This window comes from Tamandua tetradactyla, chromosome 7 (assembly GCF_023851605.1).
Source record: "Tamandua tetradactyla isolate mTamTet1 chromosome 7, mTamTet1.pri, whole genome shotgun sequence".
Classification (NCBI taxonomy): Eukaryota; Metazoa; Chordata; class Mammalia; order Pilosa; family Myrmecophagidae; genus Tamandua; species Tamandua tetradactyla.
Genome location: NC_135333.1, coordinates 30,626,756 through 30,643,284, shown reverse-complemented (window position 1 = coordinate 30,643,284; position 16,529 = coordinate 30,626,756). Strand labels below are relative to the sequence as shown.

General features: G+C 56.9%; 2 protein-coding genes across 8 annotated transcripts in view; one reads left to right on the top strand and one right to left on the bottom strand.

The window, feature by feature from the left end:
* TMEM184B (transmembrane protein 184B) overlaps positions 1 to 3,206 on the top strand; it is a 57,359-nt gene extending 54,153 nt beyond the window's left edge. For all 4 annotated transcript variants that reach the window (XM_077168819.1, XM_077168818.1, XM_077168817.1 and 1 more), the window contains one exon: positions 741 to 3,206. In XM_077168819.1, coding sequence (XP_077024934.1) covers positions 741 to 982 — 242 coding nt within the window. In that variant the 3' untranslated portion in view covers positions 983 to 3,206. The remainder of the gene's footprint in view (positions 1 to 740) is intronic.
* Positions 3,207 to 5,193: 1,987 nt separating this feature from the next.
* On the bottom strand, positions 5,194 to 15,367 carry MAFF (MAF bZIP transcription factor F). Of its 4 annotated transcripts, none has more exons than XM_077168812.1 (3): positions 15,102 to 15,367; positions 7,077 to 7,143; positions 5,194 to 6,524 (listed from the first exon to the last, which is right to left on the bottom strand). In XM_077168812.1, the coding sequence occupies exons 2-3, from the start codon at positions 7,110 to 7,112 to the stop codon at positions 6,036 to 6,038; spliced, it is 525 nt and encodes a 174-aa protein (XP_077024927.1). In that variant the 5' UTR covers positions 7,113 to 7,143; positions 15,102 to 15,367; the 3' UTR covers positions 5,194 to 6,035. The 4 variants fall into 4 exon arrangements, with proteins under 4 accessions (XP_077024927.1, XP_077024930.1, XP_077024928.1 ...); XM_077168815.1 differs by lacking the exon at positions 15,102 to 15,367 and adding an exon at positions 14,958 to 15,022; XM_077168813.1 differs by lacking the exon at positions 15,102 to 15,367 and adding an exon at positions 13,457 to 14,832 and having other exon boundaries at positions 7,077 to 9,136.
* Between the last annotated feature and the right edge of the window lie 1,162 nt (positions 15,368 to 16,529).

Here is a 16,529-nt window from a genome sequence, read left to right as displayed (position 1 = left end):
CTCATTAATGGGAAATAGGGGCGGGGGGGGGGGGCATTTATTTAGTTACATTCCCATGGCAGAGAGTGGAAAGGGGGTGGAAAGAGCTGGCATATTTGAATCATAAGACCTGGATTTCAGGATTGGTCTCATCCCTGGCATCTGGATTTTGTGGCCTGGACCATTTCTCCCTGAGCCTGTGGGGACAATTCATTAGAGAAGGAATTGAAGGAAGCACATCTTCCTTGTTGACAGGAAATTGACAGGAAAGCATCTCTTGTATCTGCTCGGTTGTGGGTTCAGGCCCCTGGCAGCTGTGTGATGGCATGGGGTCCCTGGCTCAGAGTAGAGGGGAGCACTCGTAGGTGCTCCTCATCCTCTCCCTGCTCCTCTGCTCCCCATCCTCTATCAACACCGAGCCTGTCCTGGTCTCTCTGGAGCCAGCAGTGCCAGGTTAACAATCCAGGGTTCAGCTCACAGGTTCACTGTCTGCAGCCCCCCACTCTCTGCTCCGGGAGCCCTTCCCACTGCCCAGCTACTGATTGTTTACCACCACTGCCCTTGACATGCCAGTGCCCCGCTCCAGGTTCCTTGGGTGCTCTGCACCCCAGTTTCATGTCCTGGATCCCCCTGTCTCAGGAAGCCAGTTCCATCATGGTTGGATACAGCCTCGGGGTAGGGGCTAGTCTAGGAGCTGAGCTACCTTCCCTTCCCCTTGCTGCCTGCCATCTCACTCCTGCCCCCTGCCCTCTGCCCTGCAGGCCGCTGTGCCCCCATGAAGAGCATCTCCAGCAGCCTCAAGGAGACCATGAACCCACATGACATCGTGCAGGATGCCATCCACAACTTCTCACCCGCCTACCAGCAGTACACGCAGCAGTCCACCCTGGAGCCCGGGCCCGCCTGGCGTGGTGGTGCCCATGGCCTCTCACGCTCCCACAGCCTCAGCGGTGCCCGTGATAACGAGAAGACTCTGCTGCTCAGCTCTGATGACGAGTTCTAGGTGCTGGCAGCTGGTGGCAGAAGCATCAGCGGCTTTGGCTGAGTGCGCCTTCCCTCCAGCCTCACGCCCAGGCCAGGAGATGGGCTGGCACAGCTTTGATGTTGCTTTTTAATTTATTGGACCAGAAACACTCACATATCGCTTCCAGTGGAACAGCCAGATGCTGTTACCCCAGGGGACATCCCAGGTACCACGGCCTTCAGGAATATTTATTCATGGCAACCCTGCACTGCCCGGGCCAGGGTCTGAGAGAACTGGAAGCCGTTCCTCTGCTGCGCGTCCTGAGTGGGGGTGGCATGCGGGGACCAGCTGCGCCCACGCCCGGAGGCTTGTGTTGTGGACCAGTGGCTGCAGCCTTCTGAGCCCCCTCCCCAAGTTGGCACTCCTCCCCCTAGGAGTCCTTCAGGACAGTCATCAGCCCCCTTCCTTTCCTACACAGTCCTGGGCAGGGGGCAGCTCCATGCCCCACACACCGTGCAATACTCTGGACTGGGTGGTTCCCTGCCTGCTCCCCTTCCCATCCACCCTCACCCAAAGCTTGGTCAGCCTCAGCCAGGCAGGAGAGGGGAGGAGGGGGCACGATGCTCTCTGTGGAGACCCTCCCTGAGCCGGGCCTGCCTGGCATGCTGCAAGGATCAGAGCCAGACACCAGGAGCCATGGGGTCTCACCCAGGTCTCTCCAGGCCTTTGGGCCCCTCTGCTGTGGACATGGCTTCTCTGCACAGGGTCTTCTGTCCTCCCTGGGCTGCACTTTTGCCTGCCTCATTTCTCTTCCTGGCCTGCTGAGCACAGCCGGCAGCCATGTTGCCCTCTCACTTGGGGGCCCTTCTTCCTGATAGAGCTTTGGACAGAGCCCTTGCTTTCTGCATGCTCAGGGAGTCGGGGGCTCCCAACCCTCCTAACCAGTCTGAGCTCTGGGAACCTCCCTGGGGGTAATCCTCATTTCAGAGAAAAGGTCCGAGGCTCCACATTTCAGACCTGCTTCCATAGGAACGCAGTCCTGCTGGAGGCTGGAGGCATGCCGTGGGTGGGTGGGGGGGTGTGGAGCTGGGAGGGAGAGGAGTGGCCTCAAACTCTTCTTCTCAGTCCCCCATCCAGAGGTCTTGGCATCCCGCCTCATCTGCTCCCCAGCCCATCTCTTCTGTGCCTTAGTCACACGTGAAACCATCCCTCCCTAGGCCCCCAGTCCCTGTTAGGCATTTCCTGGGTGGTGGTTGTAGGGGGTTCTTTTATGCTGCGGGCACTCAGAGGATCCTGCACTGCTGGGCCAAGTTCCCTGGCTAGGCCTCAGGAGTGGCCAGGACACTAGTACCCACGTGACCCCTGCAGTCCTAGGCAGGCCAGGTCGCCTTAGGTGAGCCTCATGCATGGTGCATGCTCCAGCAGGCAAAGCATGCTCTGAAACCAGGTAGCGCTTGGTTTGGACTGGAACAGCCTCGAGGAGGTAGGTGGCAGAGACGAAGAAAGGGCCCCTGCCTGGTGCTGTCTCCTCTTGGTCACTCCTGGAATGAACAGGCCCCCTCCCTGGGGGCTGAGATAAGGATCAGGGTGGGGCATTTGTATCCCAGCCATATTCCTGGGCTCCTTTCTAGCCCTATTGGCCAAGCCTTCTTGGAGGTCCACACAGGCCTGCGGGTAGATACTAGAGGTCAGCTCTCCGGCCTCAGGCAGGTACCGTGCTGCCTGGGAAGACTGCAGGCAGATAAAGGTTCTTTAGGACAAAGCTCTGTCCCTGTTCCCATCATTTGCTTCCACATATCTGCTTCTCCAACTTGTTTCCCTTTCTTCTAGGCCAAAGTGTGTTGCTGATTCCCTGCCCCCATGGTCTTTGCCCGCCTGGCACTTGCCCACCAGCACGATGGGTGGGGGAAGCTAGTGGCAGGGAACTGGTGGTCCATGGGAAGATGGGCTCTGGGAACCTTTGCCCGGTGGCTCCATCCCCCCCCTCCCAGGATGCATAACTGACCTTGTCATTTTTTTAAAAGAAATTTTCCAGATAGGGTAGCTCTTTGTACATTAAAAAAAAAAATACTTGAAAAATTAACTGTATGATGTATGAGAAGACAGAGTCCCTAGTTTTGTATCTCGTGTACAAATGCCATGAGTTCCACCAGAAAGCCACTCTATTTTGGTCTCTGTGACATTTTAAATGCGTGACAGAAGTGAGCAAATAAAGTGAGAAAGAAATATATATATGAGAGAATATAGATTGTACTGAAATCTCTTCTGCTTGTGGGTGAGGTTTTTTCCTTCCTCTTCCCCGCCCCCAGGTGCGTGTGTTTGGGGAGTGCTGAGGAGTTGTGGGGCAGAAGTGTCTTAGGAAGCCCTGTTCCTTCCTGCGGGCCACGTGTCGGTGATGGGGAGGGTGGGGGAGCTGCAGATCACATGGCCAGAGGCTAAAATCATACCTCCCCCCAGCTGCCTGGACACGGTCACAGCCCTGGTCTCAGTGGCTACGCCCTGCAGCCCACTGGGGCTGGCGTGTAGGAGCTGGCTTGTACCCAGGTAGATGCAAGCGACCCTCACTCCTCCAGGCTGTCATCCTTGATTGGATCCCCCAGCCTGGGACTCCAGCTGCCCACCTCTCCATGGGGGCAAGGAGGCCTGGGGCAGGGGCTGCTGGGCGGAGGGCCTGGGCCTGCCCAGGGCAGGGCACCATCCCGCCACCCACCCGCTGCGTGCCAATGTGGGGCCTGGCCTGCCACTGCCAGGGCGCCGAGGAATGCAGCGTGGGTGGGGAAATTCCCAGCCTCCAGCCCTGAGGTGAGGCGCTGCACTGTCCCTCCTGGAGCTTCCTGCCATGGGCTCCGCAGGCCCTGGCCCAGCATTCTGGGATCGTGAGCATGGCAGGGAAAGCGCCAAGTCCCAACCTGAGGTGGGTGGGGGGGTGGGGGTGGGTTGAGGGCCTGTGGATCAGGCCAACCCCTGCAGCTTGGCCCTTCCCCAGATTGAGGATTGATGGGGCTTTCCTGCAGCCTGCCATCCCCCTCCACCCGCTCAGCCTCAGTCACCTGCAATGTGGTAAACATTTGCCTTGGGGTACTCTGCACATACACGCTTGCAGTCCTCAAGTTCTCAGGGCTTCTCACGCCTCTCCCCTTTTTGTACGCCATTTACAAACGGGTAAACTGAGGTTGTGAGAAGCTCAATAAGTCATCACAGGTTACCCAACCAGAAAAAGGCACAGCCTGGATTCCAGCCCTGATTTCTCTGACCCACAGTCAGCACCTTCTCAGCGTGTCCCAAAAGGGCTAGCAGGTAGGGTTGAAATTATGGTGAACTTGGTGCCTAGAATGAGATGGAGGGCAATTTTAGGCCTACAGCTGGGACTGAGCAAGCCACTTCTCTCCCCGCCTCCCTTTGCCTTCAGGAAGACAGGGAAAGTATTTCTGCTTGGCTGTAGAAAACCAGACCTTGATGTCAAAGTGCTGGAAAGATCACTGAAAGCTGGGATTTTTCCTCTCTGGGCGGGACTGTTTATTCATGGTGAAGGGATGTCCAGGGAATTTAACCCTAAATTTCATTGTCCCGGCAGCTTGGCCTTCCCCAGGGAGGCTCCCTGGTTCAGGCCACCCTGAAGGTCAGAGGTTTCAGCACCTCCCTTCCCTGTTTCCACTCCCACTCCCCCCACCCTGCCCCACAAGTGCAAGAATGCTTGAGACTTAGTTTCCTAATCTGCAAACGGGGGCTACTCTCCCCACACACCACATGTCCTGACTGGGGTTGAAAGCAAAACCCCATCTTAGGCCCTTCATTCAGAGATCCATCCCCTGCTCCCGACATAAGCTAGGACAGACACTTCTCTCTGTGGAAAAAGAACTTGACTTTATTCAGAAAGTCTACAAAATATAGAAGGCAAATAAATCACTCACTGTAAGTCAGTAAATAAATAAATCTGGGGACCGGACACATTTTTTAAGGACCATTTTGGTTGTCATCACTGTCCATGTTCCCTAAATATAAGAATAAAATGTGATATATTTGCAAATATGAAATACATAGTCCAGCTCATGGCCACACACCATTTTCCCAGGGAAGAGGGCTCTGGGGCTCTGACTGGGGAGAATAACTTAATTTTGTGCAATAAATAAACTGTGGGGAGGGGCAGCTGTATGCAGTGCTGGGGGAGGGCTTAGGCTAGGCTTCCAGGGTGGGAGTCAATGTCAGTGGCTCAGCCCCCACCCCACAGTGGACACTCGTGGGGGGGGGGGGGGTAGAGGTGGGACCCTCCCTTTTAAGGACCCCCTCCTCTGCCCCCAGGCAACAGGACTGCAGAATCTGTCATCTCCTCCCCTAACCCATCACAGTGGACACCTCCATGATCCGCTTCTTGACTGGCCAGCTCCTGGTCTCATGTGTCCGCTCCGAGGCATCCAGGGCTGAGCAGGCCAGCTCTGACCCTCCCTTCCCTTCACATCACCTTCTCTCTTCCTCTACTTCTCTTCTCTCGTCAAGAAGAGAGCCATCTCCCAGACTAGGGAGGCTCTCCACCACCGTTTCCAGTCCCAGTCCACTGCCCCTGAACACCCCAGCTAGAATCTTGGGACAGCTTTTGGTTCCGGCTCAACTGCTAAGTGACATGTGGCCTTGGAGGCAGTCACGGGGGAGGCCTCAGCTTCCCCATCTGTTAAGTGGGCTTCACTAGGTGATTTCTAAGGATTCTCCCAGCTTGAGAAGGTCGGATACCCCCAGGCAAAGCAGAGATGGGGGGGGGGGGGGGCGGGCAGCATCTTTGCAGAGCCATTTTCTAGCCCGGCGGTCCCCTCAGGCCGATTCTTGTCCTAAATCCTGGGCGGGCAGGGAAGAGAACATGGGCAACCGTCTGAACAAACACTTGTTGACAAAATAAGGGGTGCACTCTTTTCCCCCTACCTCTTCTCTGAGCTGGCTCTGCACCCCACAATTCCCAATCCAGGAAGGCTGAACTTTTGAGCGAAGGGCTGGTGGCTGCAGAGAAATGGAACTCGGGCACGGACTTCGTGCTAGGGCCCTATGCGAAGGGAGCTGGGGTCGGGGGCGTGGCCTGGGAATGGGGCGTGGCCGGGGGCGCGCACTAGGAGCTGGCTGCGGGGCCCGGAGCTGGGGCCTGAGCGGGAGCCGGGTCCAGGTCTCGGCTCCTAGCGGGGCCGGGGGTGGACTTGACGATGGTGATGACGCTGGCGGGCGCTACAAGCGCGGCGGGCCCGCGGGCGATGGCCACGGAGCGCGCAAAGCCTTGCAGCGCCTCGCACTTGCTGCGCAGCGCGTCGAGCTCCAGGCGCATGGCGGCGTTCTCCCGCGCCAGCTTGTCCACCTCGTGCTCCAGCTCCAGCTTCTGCTTCTGCAGCTCCTCCTTCTGGCACACGCGCTTCACGCGGCAGCTGGCCGCGTAGCCGCGGTTCTTGAGCGTGCGGCGCCGCTGCTTGAGCCGCGTCACCTCCTCGGCCGAGAGCCCGCGCAGGTGCCGGTTCAGCTCGCGCACCGACAGCCCCATCAGCTCCTCGTCAGACAGATGGGGAGTGTTCTCGCTCAGCTCGCGCTTGATCTGCGGGCAGCACTTGATCTGCGGGCAGCACGTTGGATGCATGGGGGGAAACTGAGGCCCAGGGTCACAGCCCAGCCTGCACGCGCAGCAGGTGCTGGGAACAACTCCCCTTCCATCCCCAGGGTCCTCCCTTCACCTCCTGAGGCGTTGAGGTGGTGGTGGCTGGATGATTTGTTCCAAGACCCAAGAGGGAACTGGAGAAGGAAACGGGGACACCAGGCCTAGTAGGATCTGAACACGATTTGAGTAACCTCCAAAGAGGCCGCCTCAGAGCCTGGCCTGAATTCTGACCACTGCCCGGACTGGCTTCAGCCACAGAACCCCAGCCGGGAAAATCCCCTTGAGGTCCTGCAGCCCAGTGGGCGTTGTCCCAAAGGGGAAGCAGGCCCAGAGAGGGACTGACCAGCCTCGGGGGCACAAAGCCTGTGACCACAGCTCAGGCCTCCTGGTTTCCAGTGCAGTCCCTTCCCATGGTGTCATTCCAGGAATCCATGGGGATTCCAGAAACTTAGGGGGAAGTTGGAGTGGGGAGGGAGAGTGGGTTGGAGACAACGGGGGCTACCTCCTCACCTTCAGGGCTTTGCTGGATAAGGGGTCCACAGCCATGTTTGCAGAAGGCACCCTCTCGGCTGGAGACCTAGGGGAGGGAGGAAATCAAGGTCACTTTTTTTCCCTCCACACTCTCTACCTTGGCATTCAAGGCCCTGCCTTTCTCAGAACTCCTCTCACATCACCTTTCCCAGTCCCTACTGTCCAGCCACAGAGGCCTCCTTGAATGGCCAATTCTAGCCTCAGGACCTTTGCACTTGCTCTTTATTCTCTTTACTGTTTCTTCCCTCCTGTTTTCCCATAGCAACACCTCCTTATCATTTAGATCTCTGACCAGTGGCCACCTCCTCTAAGAGTCTTCTCTGATCCTCCTGGCTGAAATACCCTCTTGTGTCACATTGCATAACCTCATTTATTAGCCCTCATTACTCTTTACTTGTTTATGGTCTGTCTCTCTCCCTCCCACACCTCCTTCACCAAAATATAAGCCCGTGAGGGCAGAGGCCTGGCCTGTCTTACGCCTGGTCCTATAACAGGTATGCATTCTTCCACATGGGGCCCAGATGTGTGTATCTACCATGCACATATATTTTAAAACTTCTCATTAGTCTAACCTACATAGAGAAGGGTGCACAAATCACCTATGTACTGGTCAATGATTTTGCACCAAGTCCAACCAGCAACCCATCAAAAACGACATAACCCGTTCCTTCCCCTCCCCCACCCAAGCCTCCCTCTCCTGAACCTGTATTTGGAAGGGCTCCTGGCTCCTTGGGGCTCCCCACACTAATTCAGCACCGCCCCAGGCAGACAAGAGAGTCAGAACCTAGCCTGAGCCGTGGGTTCCAGGGCTTCCCCACGGGCCAGAAAGCCTCCGTGTTTATTTAACAAATATTAACCGAGCATCTACTGTTTGCCAGATATGTGTCTATCTCTCAGAACCCTCCTACCCTCCCAGCTCCCTTGGAGTAAAAGCCAAAGATATTCCAATGGCCGACTAAGGCACCCCATGGTCTGCCACACACCCCTCTCTCAACCTCCATCTCCTGCTACCTTCCTCTCCCTCAGTTGGCTCCAGCCATGGCAGCCTCCATCCTGTTCTCAAATCCCCCAGCTGGCCCTCCTCAGAGCCTCTGCATTGTCTGTTCCCACTACCTGGCATTCTCTTCCCCCCAGAGAGCCACAGAGTTTGCTTCATCCCTTCCTTCAGGGCTCTCCTCAAATCTCGTGTTCTCACTGGACTTAGAATTCCCAGCCCTGGCTTGCCCCCACTTTCTTTCTCCCCCTCCTGCGGTTAGAATGGCAGCTCCACCAGGGCAGAGACGGTACCATAAGCCCAGTGCGAAGCATAGTGCTTGGCACGTAGTCGAAGCTCAAGGAAGAGATGTTGGACTCTCAGCGTGACTCAGGCCGAGGTGGGGACAGTCCAGGGTTTCTCAGAAACCCCACAGTCCCCCTGGCCCACACAGCCATGGTATCTGTCACCCCGGAGGGAAGCACAGAGTGGGCCGGGAAAAGGAAGTGTGCACTTCAAGAGATCCCTGGACAGTGGCCGTTGGGCTAGGAGGATCTTCAGGGCCATCTAGGCTCCTGGCTGGGTAGCTGGGGGAAACTGAGGCCCAGAGAGCCCCAGACCAACCCTGCCTGTCCCAGGGACTTGGGCAAGCTCTACATGTTCTGTACTGACTCCTGGTGGGAGTGGGGTTATAAGGTATGTTTTATGGGATGGACCCCTGAGCTGCAGCCCCCACTCATCATATGGGCTCAGCCTAGGCTCTGGTCTCAATTTCCCTGCCTGGTGCTCCAGTCCTTAGGGACCTCAAGCCCTCGCTGCTCACCTAACTCTTCGTGGAGCCTCTATGACCCCATTTGATCTGGATAAATCATATGAAACCTGTTGACCATGCTGCCCTTTCCCAGATGCTATTGCAGACGCTTACCTCTCCCCCACCAGCCTCCTCTTTGATACAGGCCCCTAAATGCTCACTCTCCTCCTTCCTGCTGGCTCTCCCGAGTCCTCCGCTCATCCTCCACACAGCACCTGGAGTGCTGACCGTGATTAAGAGGTTCCGTGGTTCCCTCTGTCCTGGGGGAAAGCCAGACCCAAACCTGTGGCAGCCCAGCCCAGTGTGTTCAGCCCCAGGCTCACCTCTAACCACTCCTACCCCAAGCCTGCACTCTAGCCACCCAGAATTTCTTTCAGTTCCTCTTAACCCAGAGGATTCTTGCCTCTTGGCCGCCCCAGATTATGTGACACTTCTCCTCCCCCTTCCTCTTTGGCAGGCTCCTACTTATCCCTCAGTGGAAACACCTCCTCCTCCGGGAAGCCCTCCGTGACCCCTAGACCCTGTCAAGCACTCTTCCCCTCTGTTGTAATGGTCTGTTTTCTTGTGGTCTTCCCACCAGACAGGATGCTCTGTGGGCAGGGAGCTGAGTCCACTCCAGCTGCTTTGAGGCCACCTAGCACAGAACTTGGCAAGCAGCTGGCACCAGTGAGGGGTGGATGGGTGGAGTCTCAGACACTGTCACCCAGCTTGTCTATGTCCAAACCACGTTTCAAGCCCAAGCCTAGCTGAATACAGTCCAAGAGAAAAACCTCCTGGCCCTCATCTCTAATTCTCCCATCTTTCCATCTGCCCCCCACCCCCACCCTGGACACCAGGAGCATGAGAAGGGAGCAAAAGGAGTTCCATCCATGTGACATGTGGCCCTCTGGTGGATGAGCGGCCACTGGGATGTGGGAAACAGGGAAAGGCATGCTGGGTTGCGAGGCAAGCCTGGTTTGAGTCCAGTCTCAGTTTCCTCCAGGCTGTGTGACTATGGGCAAGCCCCTCCACCTCTCTGGGCTTCCACTGTCTCATCCCATAGGATGGGAACAATACCTGCCTCATAGGTATTGGGAGAAGGAAAGGGGTCCAAAGAGATAATGGGTGTGGAAGTGGTTTATGCTGTACAGGACAGTGGGCACCTCAGGGGTTATTAGAATTGCTGATTCTGGCCAGGGGGGAGGAGGGCCAAGTCTGGGGCCAGCTCTGATTCGGCAGCTCCTAGCTGGCCAGGCTGCCCCGGGAACTGCAGGAAAGGCCCTTAGGGACCATCTGGGCTCACCTTGCTTAGGGGGAGATAAAACTCCAGAGAGGGACATCCCTTGCCTGATGCCACTTGGCAGGTGAGTGGCTGCCTCCCCCAAACTTGGGTGAATTTACACACCTGTAAAGCCCCCAGATGGCATCCAGGTCAGATCCATCTCACATTGTTATCTCCTTGGCTCCTCCTGGCAACCCCAGAGGTAACACCAGAGAGGTCAATAGAGCAGCTCAGGGTCACACAGTGAGGCAGGGTGTGGAGCCCAGGACCGCGGCCACACTGCGCCCCGTGCCTCCTCCCAGAGTGGCCCTGGCGTGTCCCCACCCCTGTGAAGGAGAGGCTGGAATTGCCTGTCTCCAAAGCTGTCTCAGCTCTGATGTGCCAAGATCTGTGTTGGGCTTGCTGGGTCTATGCACATATCCAGATATCCCTTTGCCAGCTTTTGGGGAGCTGGGTGTTGGGTGATGCGCAGGCAATCTGGGCTGTGCAGAGAGACCTGCTGGGGGGAGGGGAAGCCCCTCCCTACATAGGAAACTGAGAGTCTCTTGGGTGCTGGGTGCTGTGGCTGCAACAGAATCTCAGAGGCACAGCAAGTCATTTTCCGTCTGTGGGCCTTGGGTAAGTGGGGAGGATCCTAACAGCTCTCACCTTACTGTGATGAGGTAAGGCATGGGGGTGCTTGGAGAACTGAAAAGCAGGCACCTGGGAGCTGTTAGTGCCTAAAACCCCAGGGACTCAGAGGAGATCAAGAACATCTGATCTGACCTGGCCAGGTCCCTCCCTCTACACCCAGTGCAGACACCATCATAGCATGTTCCCTACTGAGGTTAGATCCAGCCCCTGAAGCCTTCTCAGCCCAGCCCCGGTTTCCACGGAGCTTAGACACAGACTCAACACAGTCTTCCAGAATAGCCCCGGGAGGTGGAAACTGCTGGCCTGCCTGAGTCTAGATAAAGATCCATGGGCCTTGGCTGGCTGCGATTCTAAGCACTCTCTGGCCCCAGGAAGGCTTTGAACCCCTCCTCCCTCCCTGTTCCCCTGCTCCACCCCCCCCCCACCCCCAGGCTTTAGCCTCAGCCCCTCTGACCGCATCCTGGACGTCAGCTGAGACACCCATGCTTGCCCAGGAATGTCCTGGCTCAGCAAAGTCAGGCAATCACAGAGGGAAAATCCCAAGAAGGGAAAGTTTCCGGCAACCTCAGGCTTTCAGCCTCCAACCCCGGCCCAGGGGCTGCTAGGCTGAAGACAGGCAGGCTGGATCCCCCGCCAGGCCACCTCCTTCTGCCAGTCTGGCTGACCCGGGACCTGGCTGGGCCTGAAAGGCAGGAGGAGGCAACTGATCCAGCCCCCTTGTTCTGCAAGTGAGATGACCTAACAGCTGTTTGGATGGCAGCGGTGGGCTGGGACTCAGGGGTCCTGACTCCCAGCTCAGGACATTTTCATCAGTGCCATACACACACACACACACCCTTCTCATCTTCACTTAGAAGCCAGGAGAGTGGACCTCCAGGGTCTGCAGGTTCTAACATTATTTTTCAAGGCAGGGAGAGCAAGTTTACTCTTGGGGAGATTGACAGTTGCCTTGCCCAGTCAGGACCCAGCTCTCTCACCCCCTTCCTACCCGCACCCCCACCCCTACTCCAGCCCCATCCAGAGACATCCTGCAGACGGCCCACCCACTGGCATGGGCTCCCCCTGGCTGCCTTTTTGCTTGCTCTGTGAGGACAGAGGGAAAAAATGTGTTTTCCTGGGCCTTGGCAGTCTGTCCCGTGGAGCCTCCTCCCTCCTGGAAGTGAGAAAGGCTGGGAGAACCAGCACCGCAGGGAAGCAGGAACTGGGGTTCCAACCCTGGTTCCACTGCCCACTCGCACTGGTCAGGTGTCACTCCCTCTCTCTGGGCCTCAGTTTCCCAACATGCCAAACCGAACCCAAAATGCCTTCTAGCACTGGCACTCTCAGAATTTAGAGGGTCAGGTTCCAACACCAAATGGAGCTCCAAGACCACCAGCATAGCAGAGGCCCTGGGGGAAGGGAAGGGAAATCAGCGAAGACTTCCTGGAGGTGGGGACATGAAAACATACAAACTCAGAGACCATCACCCTTGACCATCCCCTCTTCTCCCCCTGTCCAGCCAGAGTCTTTCAGCTAGACTCAGACCACAGCTTCCTCCTCCCTGGTCTCCCAGCCTCCAGTCTGGAACTGTCAGAGGGATTGTCAGAGAGATTTGTAGGCAGAAACCTACAAATCCTACTGTGTTTGGCCCATTTCAAAACCCTGCTGTACTGGCCTCCCCTCAGGCCTCCTGCATGTACGTTCTTTCTCTCTCTCAGGGTCCTTGTGCTAATTACAAATGAATGGGCAGACAGTAAATGCTAAGATATTTAGAATGCATGTTTTCCAAAGGGACAAATTGGGAGTATGTGCGTGTGCCAGTGTGTGAGCGAGGGAGGGTGTCACCTGAGCTCTGAAGAGTCTGCTAGTTTTTGGGGAGGGAGATGCAGCTACAAGAATCCTATAGGCCACCCTTGCGCTTCGTGCTTTCCCAGGGATCCCAGGCCTTTTTCTCTAAGTGTCATGGAGCAATTCCATGAACAGATATCCACTAAACACTTATAGTGTGACAGCCCTGGAGGCCCAAGGACAAGACATAGCCCCCGCCCTTAAGGTCTTTGCAGACTTATCTCTCGGTTGGATCTCTCAGCTCCCTGGTCACCTCCCTGGGGAAGCCTTTCTTGATTGCTCTGGCTAAGGCAGAGTCCTAACATATACTTTCAAAACACAGTGACTTCCTCTGTGGTTTAGCAGTTAGTTAGGTGGCTCTTTGTTTAATTTTGTCTCCTTTACTTGGCAGTTAGCTCCCAGGGGGTGGTTTCTGGGTCTCTTACTCATATCTTATTACCCCAGCATCTGACCCACGACAGAGGCTCCCTGGTGATGCTCCACTAAATGTCCAGACTAAGGGAGCACAGGGGCTGAAGGAGCCCACAAGGCTCCAGGGTCCTAGGGGAGGCCCAGGAATGATTTAATGGGAGGTTAAAACTTTCAGTGCTGATTTTCCATCTGTGACTGAGTCAATTGGCCACTTCCCCTCTTTGCTGATCCCCACTCCTCCCGTCTGACTTTGAGCTTGGGCCTGCCTGGTTCTTCTGCTCCTGGCCACAACCCCTCTTACATGGACTTCACATACCCCTGGACACCTCTCAACTCCCAGCATGGGGCTGTGGGCTCTGCTCTCTCAGTCCCCCTAGGAAATAGGCTGTGTAGAGGTTGCCTGAAATTCCCCATTCTCCCCCATTCTCCCAGCCTGGCTGTACCTAGTTCCTGCTACAGATGGGGATGTGGAGGCTTCCAGGTGTGGGAGCAGAGCTTGCCAGGATTTGAAGATTCAAAGAGGAAAAATGACCCAGTACTTGACTGCAGAGAGCTCGGAACTCCTGCCCTCCATGATTTGGTGGCCCTGGGGTGGAGGAGAACATTTGGACACTCCAGGACACACCCTCTAAGGTGCACAGCGCTGGTACACACACACACACACACACACACACACACACACACAAACACACAACAAATCTCTAGCCCCCTGGCCTCAGGCTAATGGCATGACAGGTGTTTTCTGCTGAGCTGATGGGGATGGGGGTGGCTAGATCCTGGAACCCAAGCCTCACCCATTAACCCTTCATGCACCCAGACTGCTCATCCCACTTTTTGTTGCCCCTTCCTGGGTCCAGGGTGGGTGGGCTGCTTTGAGTCCACTAACTAGCAACTAGCTCTTAGGACCTAGCTGTCATTCGGTCTGCTCGGTTCCACTAGAACTACTTGTGACTTGAAACCTTTGGGAAGGTGGGAACTAGCTTGGAGCCATCCTCTGATCTCACTCCTCCAGCCCCAGCAGGTACAGTGTTCCCACTCAGATGTGCCACCCAAGAGTGTGCCAGAAACTTCCACAGAGGGAAAGCCTGGGACTCCCCACTACCTAATCCCCAGTATTGCATGTGTTTTCTGGGCCTCCCTGTTTCACCTGAGACTGACAGATGGATAGACCAAGGGAGCTAGAAAACCTGGGGACCAGGACCCAGCTCTAGTCCACATTGTTGCCAGATCTACCAGTGGCTAGGATGGGAGATGGCCTCCTTTCACTACCCCAGCAGAGCCGGGTGGGGTCTCTGATACCTCGCCCCACCCTGTGGCTGCAATCACCAGCTCACATGTAACAAACACCACAGTCACACAGTAGCCGGGCAGGGAAAGTCCAGGGAAAGCAGGGGCCAGGACCCAATGGCTTTTGAGAAGGGGGCAGCTAGAGCTAGAGTCCCGACCTGTGTCACCAAAGATCGGGCCGCTTCCTTCGCCCAGTCTCTATTCCGTGTTTACTCATTTGGACACTCCAGGACACACCCTCTGAGGTACACACACACACACACACACACACACAAACACCGACGTACATCCGCGGGGCACACCCTCCGAGGTACACAGCGATGGCACGCGCGCGCGCGCGCGCGCACACACACACACACGCACCAAGGTACACCCGCACGCGCGCACAAACCAGGCAGGGACCCAGGACGCTCGCCAGAGAACACACACGCACGCCGCCCTGGACGTAAACAAACCGCGCACGCACTCCCGCGGGCCCGGGTCCAGCGGCTGTTCCCCGGGAGTCACGTACGTACGCGCGCTGCCCCCGCCCCCGCCCGGGCGGACACTGACGCTCGCCCAGCTGCGCGGCCCCTTCCTCCCGGGCTTCGCGGCATCCCGGCCCCGCGCCGAGGAAAGCGCCCCCACCGCCACCCCGGACCTCTGCCCTGCCCCCACCTGCCGGCCGTCGGGGAGGCGGACTCAGGGGCCGCTGACGAGCGAGCCCCGGGCGCCCCGCCCCAGTCGCGGTCCTGGGGCGCGGAGACCCTTCCGGCTCGGGCTCCCGCGCGCCGGTGCCCGCCTCGGGCCCGCGTCGCTCACCGGACTCGCCGCCCGCTGCGCCTGGCGTCCCCGGCAGCGCGGATCCTGCTGCTGTCCCGCTGCTGTCCGGCCCGCGCCCTGGCCCTTCTCCCCTCCGGTCTCGACCGCGGGTTGCTTGGAGCCCGGAGCCCGGGAGCGTGGCGCCGAGTTTTGTTGTCGGGTGGGCGGCGCGGGGGGCCGGGGCCGCGCAAAGTTGTAAGGCGAGCTTCCCGGAATTACTCACGCACAGGATTCCTTTCATTCATAAAAACCCAGTCATGCGGTGACGTCACCGTCCGGGCCAACCCCCCCCCCCCCTACTCCCCCCACTCCCCACCCCTCGCGGTCCCGGAGCGGCCGCCCCGCCCCCTGCGCCCCCGCCTCCTGGGAGTCCCAGCCTCTTTTCCAGCGCGCGCTGCCTACGGTCACGTGACACCCCGCGGCCGCGTGGGTGGAGCTGTCATTTGCCTCATTTTACAGCCGACGGGCTGGGGCCTCTTCTCCTTTCGACCTACACTCTCCGCCTTGGTGATCTCATCCAGTCCCGTGGTTTTAAATGCCGTCTATGGGCCCATGACCCAGATTTATATTTCCAGAGCAAGCAGTTACTCTGAGCTTCAGAATCGTATCGGATTGTCCACTCTGCGCCTCCACGTGGCTGTCAGGCAGGGGCTACACCCCAACACGGCCCAGCTCCCACCTCCACCCCCAATCTCTCCCACTAGTTGTTCAAGCCAAAAAACCTAAGAATCTTGTGTTTCACACTCTCTGGCTTAACACCCTTTGTGGCTTCCCTTTGCACCAAGTATGTCAACTCTCCACCCCTGGCTTAACACCCTTCCTGGCTTCCCTTTGCACCAAGTACATAAACTCTTCTCCCCTGGACCCACAGGGCTCTGACCATGCGGTTGTCCAGCCTCACCCACTGAACTTAAGTCACACTGCCCTTCTCTCTGTCCCCCAAACATGCTCAGCTCCTTCCTGTCACAGGCCCTGTGCACTTGCTGTTTCCTCTTCTGTTCATTTGCTGGGCTCTTTGTCATAAGCTTAGATGTCAACTCCTCCAAGAGGTTTTTCTTCACTGCCCTGGCTAAAGAAGCCCCACCTCCAAAATTTGTTTTATATAACCTTATAATCTCCATAGGATATTACTTGTTTATGTATTTGCTTACCATTTATTATCTGTCTTCCCACGCCAGCATATTTCATGAGGGCATGGATCTTGTCTGTCTTATTCACTCCTGCATGTCCAGTGCCTAGAACAGTGCTTGGCACATAGTAGGTCCTCATTAAATGTATATTGAAGGAATAAATTAGTGGGGAGGCTGTGAGAGTTAAAGTGATTGTTTTCCAAAGTCACCCAGTTGGGAAGTACAAGACCTGGAATTTGAATCCAGGTCTGACTGATTCCTGATCCAGACATTTGGAGCTATGCCCCAGCTGGGTGGG

What these genes read in the sequence shown, in the direction of transcription:
- MAFF (XM_077168812.1), bottom strand. Translation starts at nt 7,112, where the DNA reads ATGGCTGTGGACCCCTTATCCAGCAAAGCCCTGAAG. An exon ending in TATCCAGCAAAGCCCTGAAG is followed by an intron (nt 6,525 to 7,076) that starts GTGAGGAGGTAG and finishes TGCTGCCCGCAG; the next exon opens with ATCAAGTGCTGCCCGCAGAT.